The sequence below is a fragment of the Balaenoptera physalus genome (assembly GCF_965194825.1).
Source record: "Balaenoptera physalus genome assembly, chromosome: 3".
NCBI lineage: Eukaryota > Metazoa > Chordata > Mammalia > Artiodactyla > Balaenopteridae > Balaenoptera > Balaenoptera physalus.
In genome coordinates this window covers 16716895-16733602 of record NC_138890.1, presented here as the reverse complement: position 1 = coordinate 16733602, position 16708 = coordinate 16716895, and the positions used below count along the sequence as shown (strand labels likewise).

The window sequence follows — 16708 nt, the reverse complement described above, 5'->3', positions numbered from 1 at the left end:
CGTATGGAGCAACAGACTGTGGGTAAAGATACATAACAGACCATTTAAGGCTATTTGGAAATACAGGACATTCAAAAGCTTCCACATATATGGAGGAATTTAAGAAAGCCACATGCAAGCCCAAGACACACGCTCAGAAAACTCCTGAGAAGACCTTAAACTTTTACCTCGGGCTAATCCCAAGATTAAGAGTATCCTAACTAAGTGATGAAGGAGTGTCCCAGCAAAGAGCAAATATGTAAAGACGGGGAGAGGTAGATGGTCTTTTTTGGGTTTTTTTCAGTGTTTTTTTGTTTGTTTCAGCTCCTGAGATTCATGGAATTCTCTGTCAAAAGATTAGCTGAACACAAGCTATAGGAACAGAGTTTCAGTGATCACACATGACAATATACAGTCTTTGCAGAAATAGTTTGGAAAAGTCCCAAAACAAATGAACTACAATGGCCTTCAAAAAATTTAAAAAAGCAAACCCTGGGGAAGGCAAGGAGTCTAATTTCCAGAGTTACCACATCATAATAGAAAAACATTCAATTTTTAGCAAAAAAATCACAAGGCACAAAAAGAAACAAGAAAATGTGGCTCATTTAAAGCTGACAGAACCAACTCTGAGGAAACCTAGACATCAGACTTACTAGACAAAGACTTTAAAATAATCATCTTAAATATGCTGCAAGTAAATGGAAAACATGGACAAAGAACTAAAGGAAATCAGGTAAACAATATATAAACAAAGCTGAAATGAAAAATTCACTAGAGGAGTTAACACCAGAGTTGTGAAGGGAGAAAAAAAGGACTGAACACAGGACTATTAAAAATATCAACTCTTACAAACAGAAAAAATATATATATGAAGAAAAGTGAACAGAGCCTAAGAGACTTGTGGGTCACCATCAAGTCAGTCAACATACACATTTTTAGAATCTCAAAAGGAAAAGAGAAAAAAAAGGGCACAGACATTACTTGAAAAAACAATAGCCATAAGTTTCCCAAATTTGAGGGAAGACACAGATCTACAAATCTTGAAGTAGGATAAACTAAAGAGACCCACACCAACACACATCATAATCAAATTGGCCAAAGCCAAAGCAAGAATCTTGAAATCAGGAAGAGAGAAGCAATTCATAGTATAAAGGATCTGCAATAAGATCATCAGTCAATTTCTCATCAGAAACCTCAAAGGCCAAAAGGTAGTGAGATGATATATTTAAAGTGCTAAAAGAAAAAAAATTGCGAACCACAATTTCTATATTCAGCAATACTGTCCTTCAAAAATGAGGGAGAAATTAAGATATTCCCAGACAAACAAAAGTTGAAGGAATTCATTACCACTAGACCCACAATACCAGAAATGCTAAAGAGAGTCCTTAATGTTGAAAGGAAAGGATGCTGGACAGTAACTCAGTCATACTCGAGAAAAGATAAAGTTACCAGTAAGGGTAAATATATAAACCCATATTTTAAAAAAAAAATTGTTGTCATTTTAGTTTGTAACTCCACTTCTTATTTTCTACAGAATTTAAAAGATGAATGCATAAAAAACAATTTTAAATTAAAGATGTAATTTTTGACATCAGTAATATAAGGGGGGAAGAACTTTGTAAGAGAGGAGTTTATGTATGCAACTGAAGCAAAGTTGCTATCAACTGAAATTAGTTACATTAGGATATTCTATATAATCCCATGGTAACTGCAAAAAAAAAATCTAAAGAATATGCATGAAAGGAGATTAAAAGGAAATCAAAACATGTCACTGCAAAAAATCAACTAAACACAAAAAAGGTAGGCAGTAATGGAGGAAAATGAGAGACAAAAGAGCTATAAGATAGATAGATAGACAGACACAAAACAAATAGCAATGTGACAAAATAAGTCTCCCCTTTTCAGTAATTATTTTTAAAGTAAATAGATTAAACTATCTAATCAAAAGGCAGATATGGGGGAGGTGATATCAACAGATGATGGACTAGGAAGCTCTAGGTCCTCATTCCCCACAGAAATGCAAGTTAACATCAATATACGGGCCAGAATACCTTTATGAAAACACTACTAAATTGGAAAAACCCAGTCTTCCTCCTCCTGGGTAGGAAAAAACCCAGTCTTTCCCTCCTTTGTTTCTCTCCTGTGTGTCTTCTTTACCACTCGCACAGAACATTTCACTTCTGACACTTCTAGTGACCAAATTCGGGGTAGGGGGGTCCGCACAAGTAACTCTCTGCAACACCAGCTGGGTGTCCAACAGTTCTGACACTAACTACCTGGAGACTACCTGTGTCAGATCCCACAGGTTAAGGGCTCAGTACCATAAAACTGCTCCCCACATCAGATGCCAATTACAAGTAGTAGGTCCCCAGGTTACCCACAACTTCTGTCTGACTTGGCTACAAATCAGGGGTTCCCATGATCCCTTCCTTGGGTTCAATGAATTTGCTAGAGCGGCTCACAGAACTCAGGGAAATGCTTTATGTTTACCAGTTTATTAAAGGATATGATAAAGGATGTAGATGAACAGCCAGATGAAGAGATGCACAGGCCAAGGTATGGGGAAAGGGTGCAGAGCTTCCATGCCCTCTTCAGGCATGCCACTCTCGCAGCATCTCCATGTGTTCACCAATCCGGAAGCTCTCTGAATCCCGTACTTTTGGGATTTTTATGGAGGTTTCATCATGTAGGCATGATTTATCATTAATCCCGTTTTCAGCTCTCTCCCTTCTCAAGAGAACGGGAAGTGGGTGGGGCTGAAAATTCCAAGCTTCCAATCATGGCTTGGTCTTTCTGGTGACCATCCCTCATCCAGGAGCCATCCAGGCACCCAACCAGAGTCACCTCATTAGAACAAAGGACACTCCTATCACGCAGGAAATTACAAGGGTTTCAGAAGTCCTCTGCCAGGAACCCAGGTCAACAACCAAATATTAGGACAAAAGATGCTCCTAGTGCTCTTATCACATAGGAAATTACAAGGATTTCAGGAGCTCTGTTCCAGGAACTGGGGCAGAGATCAATATATATTTTCTATTATCTCATAGCCCACCCCCTGGGCTCTGGCCACAGACCCCTTACAGCAAAATGATACCCAAGTCAAAAGACACTGGCACATTACTAGAATCCCATGCAATCATTAATAATCATTCCAGTTCATCATTTTGTTGTATGAGGATGTCTCCCAGGGTTAGGCCACTCCTGTTTGCAGTCTTTCATTCGATCATATCAGGTTCCAAAAGGAGTGGTTTCAGCAAACAGATGGCTTCACTCTTTCAGACATCTGACATAATTGAGCTAAGAAACAATGTCATCTCTTGCTCTGAGCTCTTTTGAGGTACTAATGTAATACTGAATTTACCTTTTTACATAACACATTTATTCACTACTTACCCTTAGCTACTATTCCTCCTTCTCTTCACTTATACCCAAACTCTTCCATTTTTGGAAGGTTCATTAGATTCAACCATTGTGCTGGTCTAGGTTGCAGAAAGCAGTATTAGCCTAGCAAGTGCCTTCCCTCAGTCCACTCCCATTTAGAGAGGGTGAGGTTATGCAGGTACAGAACTAGTGGGCTATCTTTACCACCAAGCAATATAGCTACATTCAGTCTTGTCAGATGGGATGAAGGCACATTCTGCCCCATCAGGCCCTTAGGAATTAAAAATATAGTTATAGTTTCTTGCCTAGGAATCATTCTTGTTTTGGGGCACTTGTATTTGCAGCCCTGGTCACATGACCACTGCCATCAGGTAGGAAAAACAAAAAGTTGAGGTGATGTGAGGAAGAAAAAGAAAAAAAAAGAGAGAGAAAAAAAAAACTATAGTTATTATACCAACATCCTTCTCCTTTGGCAAGAAGGTAAGTCATATCAGCATCCTTTGTCACCCTTACTCCCCTAGATCCACCAGAAAAATAGAGGAATCTATCCAGTGGGGACACTCTTCTAGTCCCACTCATGTTTTTTATGAGTAGACACTCATGAAGGTGTGTAAAGCCAGCCCTTCATGCCTTTATTTTCCTCCATTTTAGACAACCAATGCTTCAAATGCCCATTCCAATTCTCTATCAAACTAGTAGTCAGAGGAGAATATTTCTGTGCCCATTGTTGGACACTACCGATTGTAAAATGTGTTCCTTGGTGTAAAGAAATGACAGTCAGCAACCCAAATTGGTGCAGTATCTTCTGTTCCAGTTCTTTCACAGTATTCTGAGCATTTTCATCTACCATTGGGCAGGCATAGCCCTGTCCAGAGTCAGTGTCTATTCCCAGTGTCAGGACCCATTTGTAGCCCCCCATGGCTACCATCATTGTCTCACATGCCAGCCATGATCAGAGCCTTCCCACCAGGGAATCTACCATATAGCCATGTGCAATCTCTGTCTCTCTCGTTGACAGAGAGAACTTCTCTTACTGGCATTTTGTGCATGAGAGTACAAGAAGACTATGAGGAAATTCAACCCATCTTTACTTTACTGCAGTGACCCCTATGTCCATACATTTCATGGACCCAGGTGGCCATCTCAAGGGAGCACACAGGAGTATCTGCTTGCTAATTCCAATCACTTACTAAACCTGGAAAAGAGTTCTTCTGATGGGCACTGACATGTCCTCCTTTAATGCACCCCGCAAATTTCCACAAGCCTGTGCCCCACAAGGGCATCCCTTTAATGGGCCAGGTTTCCATTGCCCTCCTGCCTGACCATATGGCCAGTCTATTGGCCAGCATCCATGAATCAATAAAAACCCAAACATAGGGGCTTACACCATTGTTCAATTCTTCCATCACTGTTAGGAAAACAGCATGCACGTCAGCCCACCAAGCTGATTTGTTTTACCTTCTTCAATCAGAGTGGTGGCCTTCCAAATAGGATGTTGCCCATTCACCTTCTAAATGCCATCCACAAACCAAGCAACTCTTTGTTGGTCAGTTGAGAGTTCTTTATAGGGCACTGTCCAAGTGACAAAAGAATCCAGCAACTCCTCACACAGTTACAGAGTCAGTCCTAGAGAAAAAGAAGCCCCCTACTCGTGAGTATCTCCTTGCACTCCCCAGGCAGCATCATCCTGTATAAACCATTTCTATTTTATTATGAAATCCTTCCAGGCACTGCCATCCCCATTAGAGTGATTCTCTGACATCATCCTACACATTGAGTATTTCAGGTTTTAAGATAATTTTATGTCCTTCAGTCATAGGGGAGCTTCAATTAATAATGTCAAATGGCAAGATAGTAAATGCCCCTCAAATGGAAATTGTCTAGTATAAATTCCCAGTAGTGTTCGCTGGGAGGCACTCACAGGCTTTTGTCATAAACCACAGTCTAGGCTCCACACGGGCTATCACACAGAGAATTTGTCCCTACCAGCAATCCAACTTCTATTCCATGCTCCTTACTGGTTCCAATTTATCAGGTCCGATTAATATTGCTCAAAGGGTAGAGTTACATGCCTTCTGTTTACAATATTAGGTAGGGGAAACATCCCCCAGATATAACGTCCATCCCCATAATACAATCAGAAAAAAGAGACGCAACCACTTCACATAAAGCCTGTTCAAACAACAATTCTACAAACTTCAATCTTAATTCTATCAACCCTAACTGTGGCCTCCATTAGGATCACATCAACAGGTTTTGTCTTACAATATTAAGTAGGGGAAGTGTTCCCCAGCCAAACACAATATTGATTCCCATAAAACATTCAGGTAAAGAAGACACAACTTCTTTACATAAAACTTGTTTAAACATTTCAACTTTCACAATCTTATTAACTCTTACACTTTTTTTTTTGGCTGTGCCACGCGGCTTGTGGGGATTGTAGTTCCCTGACCAGGGACTGAACCCAGGCCCTTGGCAGTGAAAGCACAAAGTCCTAACCACTTGACCGCCAGGGAATTCCCAACTCACACTTTTATACTCTCTAAATCTAACTGTAGCCTGTGTCAGGGCTTCACCAATAGGTCTTGGTACCACAGTTCGTAGGACTCCTGTATCAACCCCCTGACCATTTTACCCACTCACGTGCAAAAGGCTTTGGGTCTCTAGTAAGGGTTGAGCCAAGGTACCCTGGTCCTTTTGTCAATTGTCAACTTGATTAATCTGCCTAACCATTGCCCCAAGTGACTGCTGGCGAGGTTTCTCATTGTAGTCTCTGCCTTCTGGCTTTTTACTTCTCCAAACTGGGATAAATAGAGCAGACTTGTTTGGGACCCCTACATGCTGGGGGACCAGCAGGAGATCCCTTTGCCTAACACCCAGTCTTTGGTATTGCTGTATTAAAACCTTTGTTTTAACCCCATCAATGTCCATTTTATTCATCCTACTTGTTTTTGTTTTTTTTTTAATTAACATCTTTATTGGAGTATAATTGCTTTACAATGGTGTGTTAGTTTCTGCTTTATAACAAAGTGAATCAGCTATACATATACACATATCCCCGTATCTCTTCCCTCTTGCGTCTCCCTCCCTCCCACCCTTCCTACCCCACTCCTCTAGGTGGTCTTCATCCCACTTCTTAACAACCATCTAAAGATTTCCACCCTGCTGAGACAAGTCCTGTGACTCTCCCCTTTCTGTTTCACCTTTCTTTCACCCCATCAATATTTGCTTAATTCACCTTATTCCTTAATAACCATATAAAAATTTCCACCCTGCTAAAACCAGTCTCTTGATTCTATCCCTTGATTTTTCTTGTTCTCTTGTCCCAGGAACTGGGGTCAGAGACCAATGGAAAACCAAAGCCAACAGAAAACCAAGAAGGGATTCCATTGAAAAGGGTAGGAAAAGTTCATGGCATTTTGCACACACATGCTTCTCCCCCACCTCAGTGTAGTTAGGTGCAACCAGGAGAAAATTTAGTTCTGGTTTGCCTGGGGCCTGCCTGAGGGACAAATTTCTGTCTCACCAGACTTGGAGAACTGACAGGCATGTTGGCATAGTTTGGAAGACACTGAAAATGTAGGCAGGTGCCACAGCACAGTAGCTGCAGAGATTCTGCAGTTCAGCAGGCAGATATCTGGGAGAGCAAGAAATTACAAGCTCCTGAGAAGAAATAAAGACAAGCAGTGTAGAGAAACTGAGACAGTTAAAAAGTACACACACAAGTCCAGAGAAGATACATCACTAGAAAAGTATGGGGAGGTCCCAAACTTCCAGGTGAGCTGATTGGTGAAGGTATTCTGCTAAACGAAGCCAGTCCATTAAGACCGGGACAGGAAATTGTTTTGTCAAATGGCCAAATCTCAGCAACAGATCACAAAGTATACAAAGAAACAAGGAAACATGGCCCAATCAAAGGAACAGAATAAAACTCCAGACTGGACCCTAAAGAAAAACAGATTGCTGAATTTCTTAATGAAAAATTCAAAACTACTTCTTAAAGATATTCAATTAGCTATAAGAAAACACAGATATACAACTAAACAAAATCAGGAAATGCATGAACAAAATGAGAATATCAACAAAGAGATAGAAACTATAAAAAAGAACCAAACAGAATTCTAGAACTGAAAAATATAATAACTGAGCCAATCTTACCCTGATACTAGAGCCAGACAAAAACACTAGAAGAAAATTAAAGACCAATAGCCTTGATAAATATGAACACAAAAATCCTCAATAAAATACTAGCAAACTGAATTCAAAAGCACATTGAAAGGATTATACACAACAAAGTAGGATTTCTGGAATGCAAGAATAGTTCAACATGTAAAAATCATGTAAAATAAAACATGTTCATATTAATTGATGCAGAAAATGCATTTAACAAGATTCAACACTGTTTCACGATAAAAACACTTAATAAACTAGGAATAGAAGGAAACCATCTCAACATAACAAAGGCCATATATGAAAAAATATCACAACTAACATCATATGAAATAGTGAAATACTGAAAACGTTTCCTCTACCAACAGGATCGAGGTAAGGATGCCCACTCTGGCCATTCTACTCAACATAATACCAGAAGTCCTAGCCAGAACCTTTGGGCAAGAAAAATAAATAAATAAATAAAAGGCATCCAAATTGGAAATGAAGAAATAGCATTACCTGTTTGCAGATGACATGATCTTATATGTAGAAATCCCTAAAGATTTTTTAAAAACCTGTTAGAACTAATAAACAAGTTCAGCAAAGTTGTAGGACTCAAAATCAACACACTAAAATCTATTCATTTTAGTTGCACTTCTATACACTAACAATGAACAATATGAAGTGGAAATTAAGTAAACAATTGCATTTACCACAGCATTGAAAAGAATAAAATATTTAGGAACAATCCTAACCAAAAAGGTGAAAGAGTTGTAAACTGACAAAAAAACATTAATGAAAGCACTTTAAAAAAACACCAAAAAATGTAAAGACATCTCAGGTTCATAGACTGGAAGACTTAATGTTGACAGTATGTCAATACTACCCAAAGTAATATACAGATTCAGTGCAATCTCTATCAAAATCCCAATGGCATTTTTGACACAAATAGAAAGAGCCACCTAAAAATTCACATGTTATATCAAGGAACTCCAATGGCCAAAACAATTTTGAAAAAGAACAAAGTTGGAAGACTTACACTTCCTCATTTCAATACATATTACAAAGCTACAGAAATCAAAACAGTATAGTACTGGCATTAAAGACAGACATATAGATCAATGAATCAGAATAGAGAGCCAGAAATAAACCTTCATGTATATAGCCAGGTAATTTTCAAAAAGGGTGCTAAGACCACTCAGTAGGGAAAGGACAGTCCCTAACAAATGGTGTTGGAAAAACTGGATATCATGCACAAGGATAAAGTTGAACACCTACCTTGCATCATATACAAAAATTAACTCAAAACATACCAAAGACCTAAATGTAAGAGGTAAAATTATAAAACGCTTAGAAAAAAACATAGGGGAAAAGATTCATGACATTGGATTTGGCAATGATTTCTTGAATATGACACCAAAAGCAGAGGCAACAAAAGCTAATACAGACAAATGGGACTACATCAAACTTAAAACTTCATCAAAGGATATAATCAACAAAGTAGAGAGGCAATACATGGAATGGGAGAAAATATTTGCAAATTATATCTTACAAGGAGTTAATATCTAGAATATATAAAGAACTCCTATATCTTAATAACAACAAAAAAAGTAACCCAACTAAAAAGTGGACAAAAAACATGAACAGTCATTTCTCTAAAGATATACAAATGGCCAATAAGCATATAAAAAGATGCTCAACATCACTAATCACTAGGGAAATGCAAACCAATACCATAATGATTTATCACCTCATACCCATTAGGATGACCACTATCAAAAAAAAAACCCAGAAAATAACAAATGTTGGTAAGGATGTGGAGAAATTGGAACCCTTGTGCACTATTAATGGGAACATAAAATGGTGCAGCCACTATGTAAAACAGTATGATGGTACCTCAAAAAATTAAAAACAGAACTACCATATGATCTAGCAATACCACTTCTGAGCATTTAACCAAAAGAATTAAAAGCAGGGTCTCAAAGAGACACCCAGGTTCACAGCAGCACTATTCACAATAGCCAAGAGGTGAAAGCAACTCACATGTCCACCTACAGATGAATGGATAAAGAAGATGTGGTATGTCTCTACAATAGAACATTATTCAGCCTTAAAAGGAAGGAAATCTTGTCACATGTTACAACACGGATGTAACGAGAACATTATGCTAAGTGAAATAATCCACTCACAAAAAGACAAATACTGTATGATTCCACTTACATGAGGTATCTAAAGTATTTAAATTCATAGAAACAGAAAGTAGGATGGTGGTTACCAGGAGTGGGTGGAGGGGAAAATGGAAAGTTGATGTTTAATGGGTATAGTCTCAGTTTTGTTAGATAAAAATGTCCTGGAGATTAGCTGCACAACAATGTGAATATACTTAACACTACTGAAATGTACACTTAAAAGTGGTTAAGATGGTAAATTTTATTTCATGTGTTTTTTACAATTAAAAATAACAAATAAAATTTAAAGCAAGCATTATCAGAGAAAATGAGGGTAACTTCACAGGGAAAAAAGGTGGGACTCATCAGAAAGATATAATAATTTTAAACTTTATGCATCTAACAATATAACTTCAAAATACAGTAAAAATTAATAGAATTATAGAAATTGACAAATCTATCGTAACAGTAAGAGATTTCAACACACCTCTTTCAGTAACTGATGGTCAAGCAGACAAAATTACTGAGACTTGAACAACAGAACTGACATGTTTGACCTATCCTACGTAAACGGAGACAGGGAATGACATTAGCAAGGTGGTGGAATAGGAATGCATCTCCCTAAACAAACAATGATTTGGCAGGCAACCACAGACAAAAGTGCCTTTGTGAAAGCCTTGGGATCCAGATAGGAGGTTGCAAAACGCCAGTGAACCCCAAGACCAAGGATAGCTGCTCTAAAAAGGCAGGCCCACACCCTGGTGGCAAGCTCACACGGTTCTGCCAGCAAACTGAAAGCAGCCCCAACTCCCTACAGACTCAGCTCCAGGCCTGCCTGGTCACGGTCCTGTAACCATCTGACAAGGGACCCAGGAGGAATCATGCATCCATATACCCCTGGTAACAGGCCTACCATCCTTGGACCAGACTACAGATCCTGAAGCAGCCCTGTGACCTGGCTCTAGCCCTGCTCTCAGTCCTGCTCACCCAGGGATCCAGCAACACCCATCTGTGCCCCTGGCAGCAGGCCTGCCAACCTTAGTGCCAGCTGTGGGTCCTGAAGGGGCACTGAGACTTGGTTTCAGCACTGCTCCAGTGTGGTCCTAGAGGCAGTCCTGCCCACCTGGGGATCTGGCAGGAACCAACCAACCAGCAAAAAGCATTTAACCATAAAGAAAATGATTGATAAATTCTACTACATTTAAATTAAGAACTTTTCAGTCCATCAGAACAAACTCAAAAATGGGAGACGTTATCTGCAACAAATATAAGGGATTAGCATCTAGGAGGTAAGAATAATCTAGGATATATAAAGAAATCCCAGACACAATTAAGAAAAACACAAATAACACAACAGGAAAATGGGTAAAATGATATCAGGAGGCACTTCTCAAAGGAAATACAAAAAGAAGACAGACATGAAAAGATGCTCAATCTCATTACTGTTCAGGAAATGAAATTAAAACCACAATCAGATATCATTTCACAGACACCAAGTTGGCAAAAATTTTAAAGGCAGAGATTATCAAGTGTTGAAAAGGACAATGAGTAATGCAAGAGGCCACATACTGCTGAAAGGAGTGTAAACAGTATGCTAGTATCTACTAAAGTTGAACATGCACAAACCCACCCACCCAGCAGTCCACCCCAGGTATTTACCCTAGAGCAGGGGTTCTCAGCCTCAACACTCACATTAGGGGTCGGACAATTCTTTGGTGTGTGGGAGAGCAGGAGGAGATGGGAAGGCTGTCCTGTGCACTGTAGTATGTTTAGCAGTGTGCCTGGCCTCTACCCACTAGAGACAGGAGCACACGACCTCCCAGTTATAACAACCAAAAGTGTCTCCCTTTCTTCCCTTACCCCTATCTCACCTCACCTCCCTCACCCCTGTTTGAGAACTACTTCATCTGTGCGCCAGGAGACCAGGACAAGAATGTCCACTGCAGCATTGTTTATTTAGAGTAGCAAAAACTAGAGACAGCCCAAACGGCCATCAACAGAATGGATGCAGTGCAATACCACAGAAAAAGTGAGTGAAGAACTTTAGCCACACACACGACTGAATGGATCTCAAATAAAAAATAAGCAAAAAAAAAAGAAAACTTGCTACATGATTTCATTTTATAAGGATCAAAAAGTTAAACAAAACTAAAATATTATCTGGAGACACATACACATCGTAAAACTATAAAGAAAAGCAAGGAAATGATTAAGAGGAACTTCAGAATAGTAGTTACCTCTGAAGAGAAAAGATGCAATTGGGGCAGACGTACAGGGGATTTCTAAGATTTTGACAAGGTTCTATTTCTTAAACTGAGTGGAGTGTTCAAAGTTCTTTCATGACTCTTTAAACTGTTGCTATGCATCTTATATGTTTTTGAATGCATATTTTGCACACTTATACATGCACTCACAAAGGCACAGGGACACTCCCACACACCTGAGCAAATATGATCAAGCTGACCCACTCAGTGTCCTTTGAGAAGACCACTGTCTGCAGTGACACGGAAGTGGCAGGCAGAAGGCATTCATTTGTGGTGTTCCAGAGCACATATATCTTTTGGAGTTAGAGGAAGAAAATTAGAATACAGTCATCTCCGCACTCAACAGTCTGTGTCTCTCATGAAGAATCTCCTTATAGAATCCTCATAAAATCATTTACCTAAATTTTCTCAAAGCCCAGCTAGTCTGCATCCCAGCTTGTCAACCCAGTGCCTCTGATCACCCATGTCCTCCTCTGGTCCACCTGACAGTGCACTTAACTTCCTCTACAGCTTGTGAGAAGAGCTCACTGCCCAACCAGACCACAAGCTCCAGGCATCAAGGAAGTGAGTCCCCACAGGCATTCAATGAATCTGTGTATGTAACCACAACCTCTACAGGGCTCCTGCCTCCCTTCTCTTCTGACCTTCCTTGGCACTCACACAGGCTGGCTGCAGATGCCAGGTGTCTGAGGTATGGGAGAAAGACTTTGGTCCTGCAACTCCCCAACCTCCCATTCACACGTATGCAGTCTGGTAAGAATATGGACTATGGAGCCAACAGGGGCGAGCTGTGTGACCGTGCGCAAATCACTTACCTTCTCTATGCCCTCATCTCCTCACCCACAAAATGGGATCTGCATGGTACCAACCCTTGTAGGGTGTTATGAGGATGAGAGTCAATGCCTGTGAAGCACACACAACAGGCCTGGCTCTACAAGTGGTAGCTATTTTTTCAGATCCACAACCCTTCACCTGCTATTCTCAAAAGTCAAAAATGTTGTGAAAACTGAACATTATTTCAAAATTTGGGCAACAAACTGCCTGGCAGCAAAACCTGAAAATATCTGAGGCTCTTTATAATACCTATTTCTATTACTTACTATAGATATTGATAGATATTGCTACAGAAATCCTATGTTTGATTAAGGAGTGCTTCAGTGTGACTTTGATAAAATTCAAACATTCTGACTTTTCCCCATGTCTGGTTGGGTTTGGGTCAGAGAGTATGACCTGTGTTACCATTTCAGTCACACCACTCCCAGCAGCTCATCTCATCACCTTTTCCTCTGCTGTACCCTAGGCTGACCCTTATCCACTCACCAACATTCAGTGACAGCCCCCAACCAGTCATTCCCACACCAGCCCATCTTCATAGCCTAGGGAGAACTTCCCGAGGTCACAATCCCACGAGCCCTGGAAATAGGTCAAGGCCCCTAACAGCTGGGTCCCCAGCCTTCTCCCACCTAGGCTCAGGCCAACTCACGTCCTGCAACCTCCTTCTTCCAAGGTGAGGCTTCCTCTATCACAGATTTCACCTCAATTACAACACATGACCCCACCACATGCCCTCTGATGGCAGGGCAGGTGCAGAATTTATTCACCTCTCTATCCCCAGAAGCCAACACAGCTCCTGGCATGCAACAGGCACCCAATAAATACTTGCTGAACTGAACAACTTGTACTGCTGAGAAAATGGCCATACTGCAGGGCATCCTCCTCACCCTGTAGCAGGGCTTCATCTTCATCTTCACTTTCTGGCTTTAAGACAGCTATTTAAAAAAGTACTAGGAACTCTTAATATTTGATTGACCCTAACCAAAATGCATTCCCAAAGATTCTCTGAAACTCTGCATAGGAAATGTCTATCAGTGGAGACCCAATTGATATGGTGGACTAGATGTGGGTGACTTGGAGCTGTGTTTTGTGCATATTGGGATGGAAATGCTTTTGAAATAACCCAGAAAAGTAGCGATAGGCCACAGTCCCTGTGGGTCTGAGACAGAGAAATGGCCTGGGCTGAAGTGATAAACAAGTGAGTTTTCTGAGGATTTATGGAATGCTCAAAGCCACAAGAATCCTTGAAGCCACAAGAATCCTTGAAGCCACAAGAGATCATGCAAGGGAGGAAGTCCACACTGAAAGAGAAGCTGGCCAAGGAGGGCATCTGCAGAGATCTGAGGGAGGAGGTTGACTTGAGAGGTAGGAGGAGAACTAGGAGAGGTTGAGCAGCCAAGGGCCGGATGGGTCAAGGCACAGAGGGGGACCACCTATGCCAAAGCTGCCCGAAGGCTCAGCTGTACGTTCTCAACTGGCCCTGGCATCCAAGAAGAAAAGCCTCCTTGATTTGAGATCTGGTGGTCCCGTCCTAAGGGCCACTCTGAAGGATCTTGGAGGTAAGGGGGCTTCTACTGTTTAAAATATAAATTTTTCCAATGAGACACGACAACTAAATGCATCTAAATCCTGACTTGGATCCTATACCACAAAAAGGAAATGGACAAGAAGAGCAAAAAATATCTGAATAAGGCCTGTAGATGTTAGGTGTCCTGGTTTTGCTAATTGTTCCGTTAAATAAGATGTTAACATTTGGGGAACCTAGGTGACTAGAATGTGGGACTTCTTTGTACTAGTTTTAAAACTTTTTTCAAATTCTTAAGTTACTTCAAAAAAATTTTTTTTAATAAGACATTTTATAAACGTAAATGCCTCAAAGTTAAGCCAGGTGTACCACAGCTCAGGAATGGCCTTTGTGAAACGGGGCCCTCCTCCTTCTTCTCCTACCCATCTCAATACCAAACAAGAAGGGGGGAAAAGGGGAAAAGAAAGACCCTATGCAACGTCGGCGACCCCAGAAGCAGGCAGAAACTATAAATGCCAGAAAGGCCCTGCATCCAGCACGTCCCCGCGCGGAGCCGCCCCTCCCCCTAAGGGGCGTGGCGTGGGAGCCGCACCCCACCCACCCCGCCCGACCCCGCCCGACCCCGCCCACAGATGTCCACCCACGCCGCCCCCAATCTGCCCCGCGTAAGCCTGACCCAGCCCCAGCTCCGCCCACAGTCCGTCCGGCCTCCAGCCCGGGCCCGCCCCCGATTCCGCCCAAGGGTCCTAGCCGCTCCTCCCTTAGTACATCCTGTGTTTAGCAGGCCCCGGTCCCGCCCATAGCCCGGCCTCGCCCAAAGTCTCCCGCCCCCAAGCCCGCTCCGCCCCAGCTGAGTCCGCCCCGGTCCCAGCCCAGCCTCCCCGTCCCGCAGCGAGAGCGCCCCCGTGCGGCCCTCTGAGCTGCGCGCCCGGAGGTCCATTGTCCCTGTCCCGGTCCCACCTACCCGTCGTCCGCCCGCGGCAGCGAGGGCCAACGCCTCGGGCACCGTTGAGAAAACGCAACACCAGGGCGCGCCGCTCCCACATCCAAGAGGAGCCCAGTCGGCGGTGCAAGCGGGACGACGCCTACCTGCGCCGAACGGGCCGGAGCCTCGTGGGTTCCCGCCAGATACCACCAGCAGCGCGGAGCCCAGAGCGCCGCTGCCCCGCCGGCGTCGGGCGTCGCGGCCGCGCAACGTCCGGCACGAGAGCGCTCGGTTCGCCTCGGCCCGCCTTCTGCTCTCCGCCCAGGACACGCCCCTGCCCAGGACACGCCCCCGATTCGAGCGACCATCGAGACATTGGGGCCTCCGCGGCGCCTAGAGGGGACGCAGAAGTGCCTCTGAGGCAGGGCCCAGGACGGCAGAAATATCTTCCGCCCCTTTTTGCAGCCCCTTCTCGTCCTGTCCACTTACATGCTAGCCTAGGCACTTTCCTCGCTGTTACTCACGAGGGCACGAAGTCTTTTTTCTTTCTAGGTCGGTGGTTCTCCAATGTAGTTCCAGACCAATGGCAGCTTCACTTGGGATCTTGATAGAAATGCAAGTCCTGGGGCTCCACCCCAGACCTACCGAATCAGAAACTCCGAGGCCAGGCCCAACAATCTGCGTTACCGGACCAACCTCACACCCTGGACTTTTGGTCTGGATAATTCCTTGTTGTGGGGCCCTGTCCCATGTATTGCAGGTAGGATCACCTGATAAAATATAGGGCGCCAAGTTAAATTTGAATTTCAGATAAAAATATACTCTAAAATTAATCTTGGAGTTATGTATTTCATCTGGCGACCCTACCCACAGGTACTTTTATTTGCTAAAGCTGGCAGCCGTGATTTTAGGATTTTGAGCATCCCTCGCCTCTACCCACTAGGTGCCAGTAGCACACCACACCCCTGCTCCACCAGTTACAACAACTAAAATTGTCTGCAGACAAGGTATCTTGCGCGCGGCCGGGGTGGGGGTGTGGGGGGGGGGCGAAATTGGGGCGGGGGAATCCCCCTTCCAGCCTGGGCCACTCCCATCGCCTCCCCATACACACACTTTGAGACTCTGCTCCATAAAGTATATCGGAAGTGACTTTACAGAAAAGGGTGCCTTGGCCTCCAAGGGTTTTTCTAAACACAAAAATCCTTGGGACCAAACTGTGCTAAACATTCAAGAAGAGGGCCACGTAGTGAAGGTTTTGTGTTTGCTTCTCCACCCTGGCACTTCTCATAAGGGTTTTGGTCACTGTAAAGTGTAAACCACCTGGGTCAGAAAAATAAGTTATCATGCCCATTTGTGAGAGTCTGGAGCCAAGGGCACACTCAAGTTTGTCATTCCTTTTTCCACAAATACGTATTGATGCCATGCAGACCAGATACAGCGGAGAACAAAAAGTTCTTGTTCTCATGGGACTCACTTTTTA

At 42.6% G+C, this 16708-nt stretch overlaps 1 protein-coding gene across 11 annotated transcripts in view; it reads right to left on the bottom strand.

Annotated features, from left to right (window-relative positions):
- The window catches only part of PGBD2 (piggyBac transposable element derived 2), a 32664-nt gene extending 16443 nt beyond the window's left edge, over positions 1-16221 (bottom strand). For 3 of the 11 annotated variants that reach the window (XM_082457661.1, XM_082457664.1, XM_082457658.1), the window contains exon 1: positions 4819-6434. Coding sequence is in view for 3 of the 11 variants with exons in the window: in XM_082457656.1 (XP_082313782.1) it covers positions 15268-15596 (329 nt within the window). In the remaining 8 variants the exon portion in view is untranslated. Of the gene's footprint in view, positions 1-4745; positions 4768-4818; positions 6435-15267 lie in introns of those variants that run through there. The other 8 variants (XM_082457663.1, XM_082457657.1, XM_082457662.1 and 5 more) reach the window with 7 other exon arrangements.
- Positions 16222-16708: the final 487 nt, after the last annotated feature.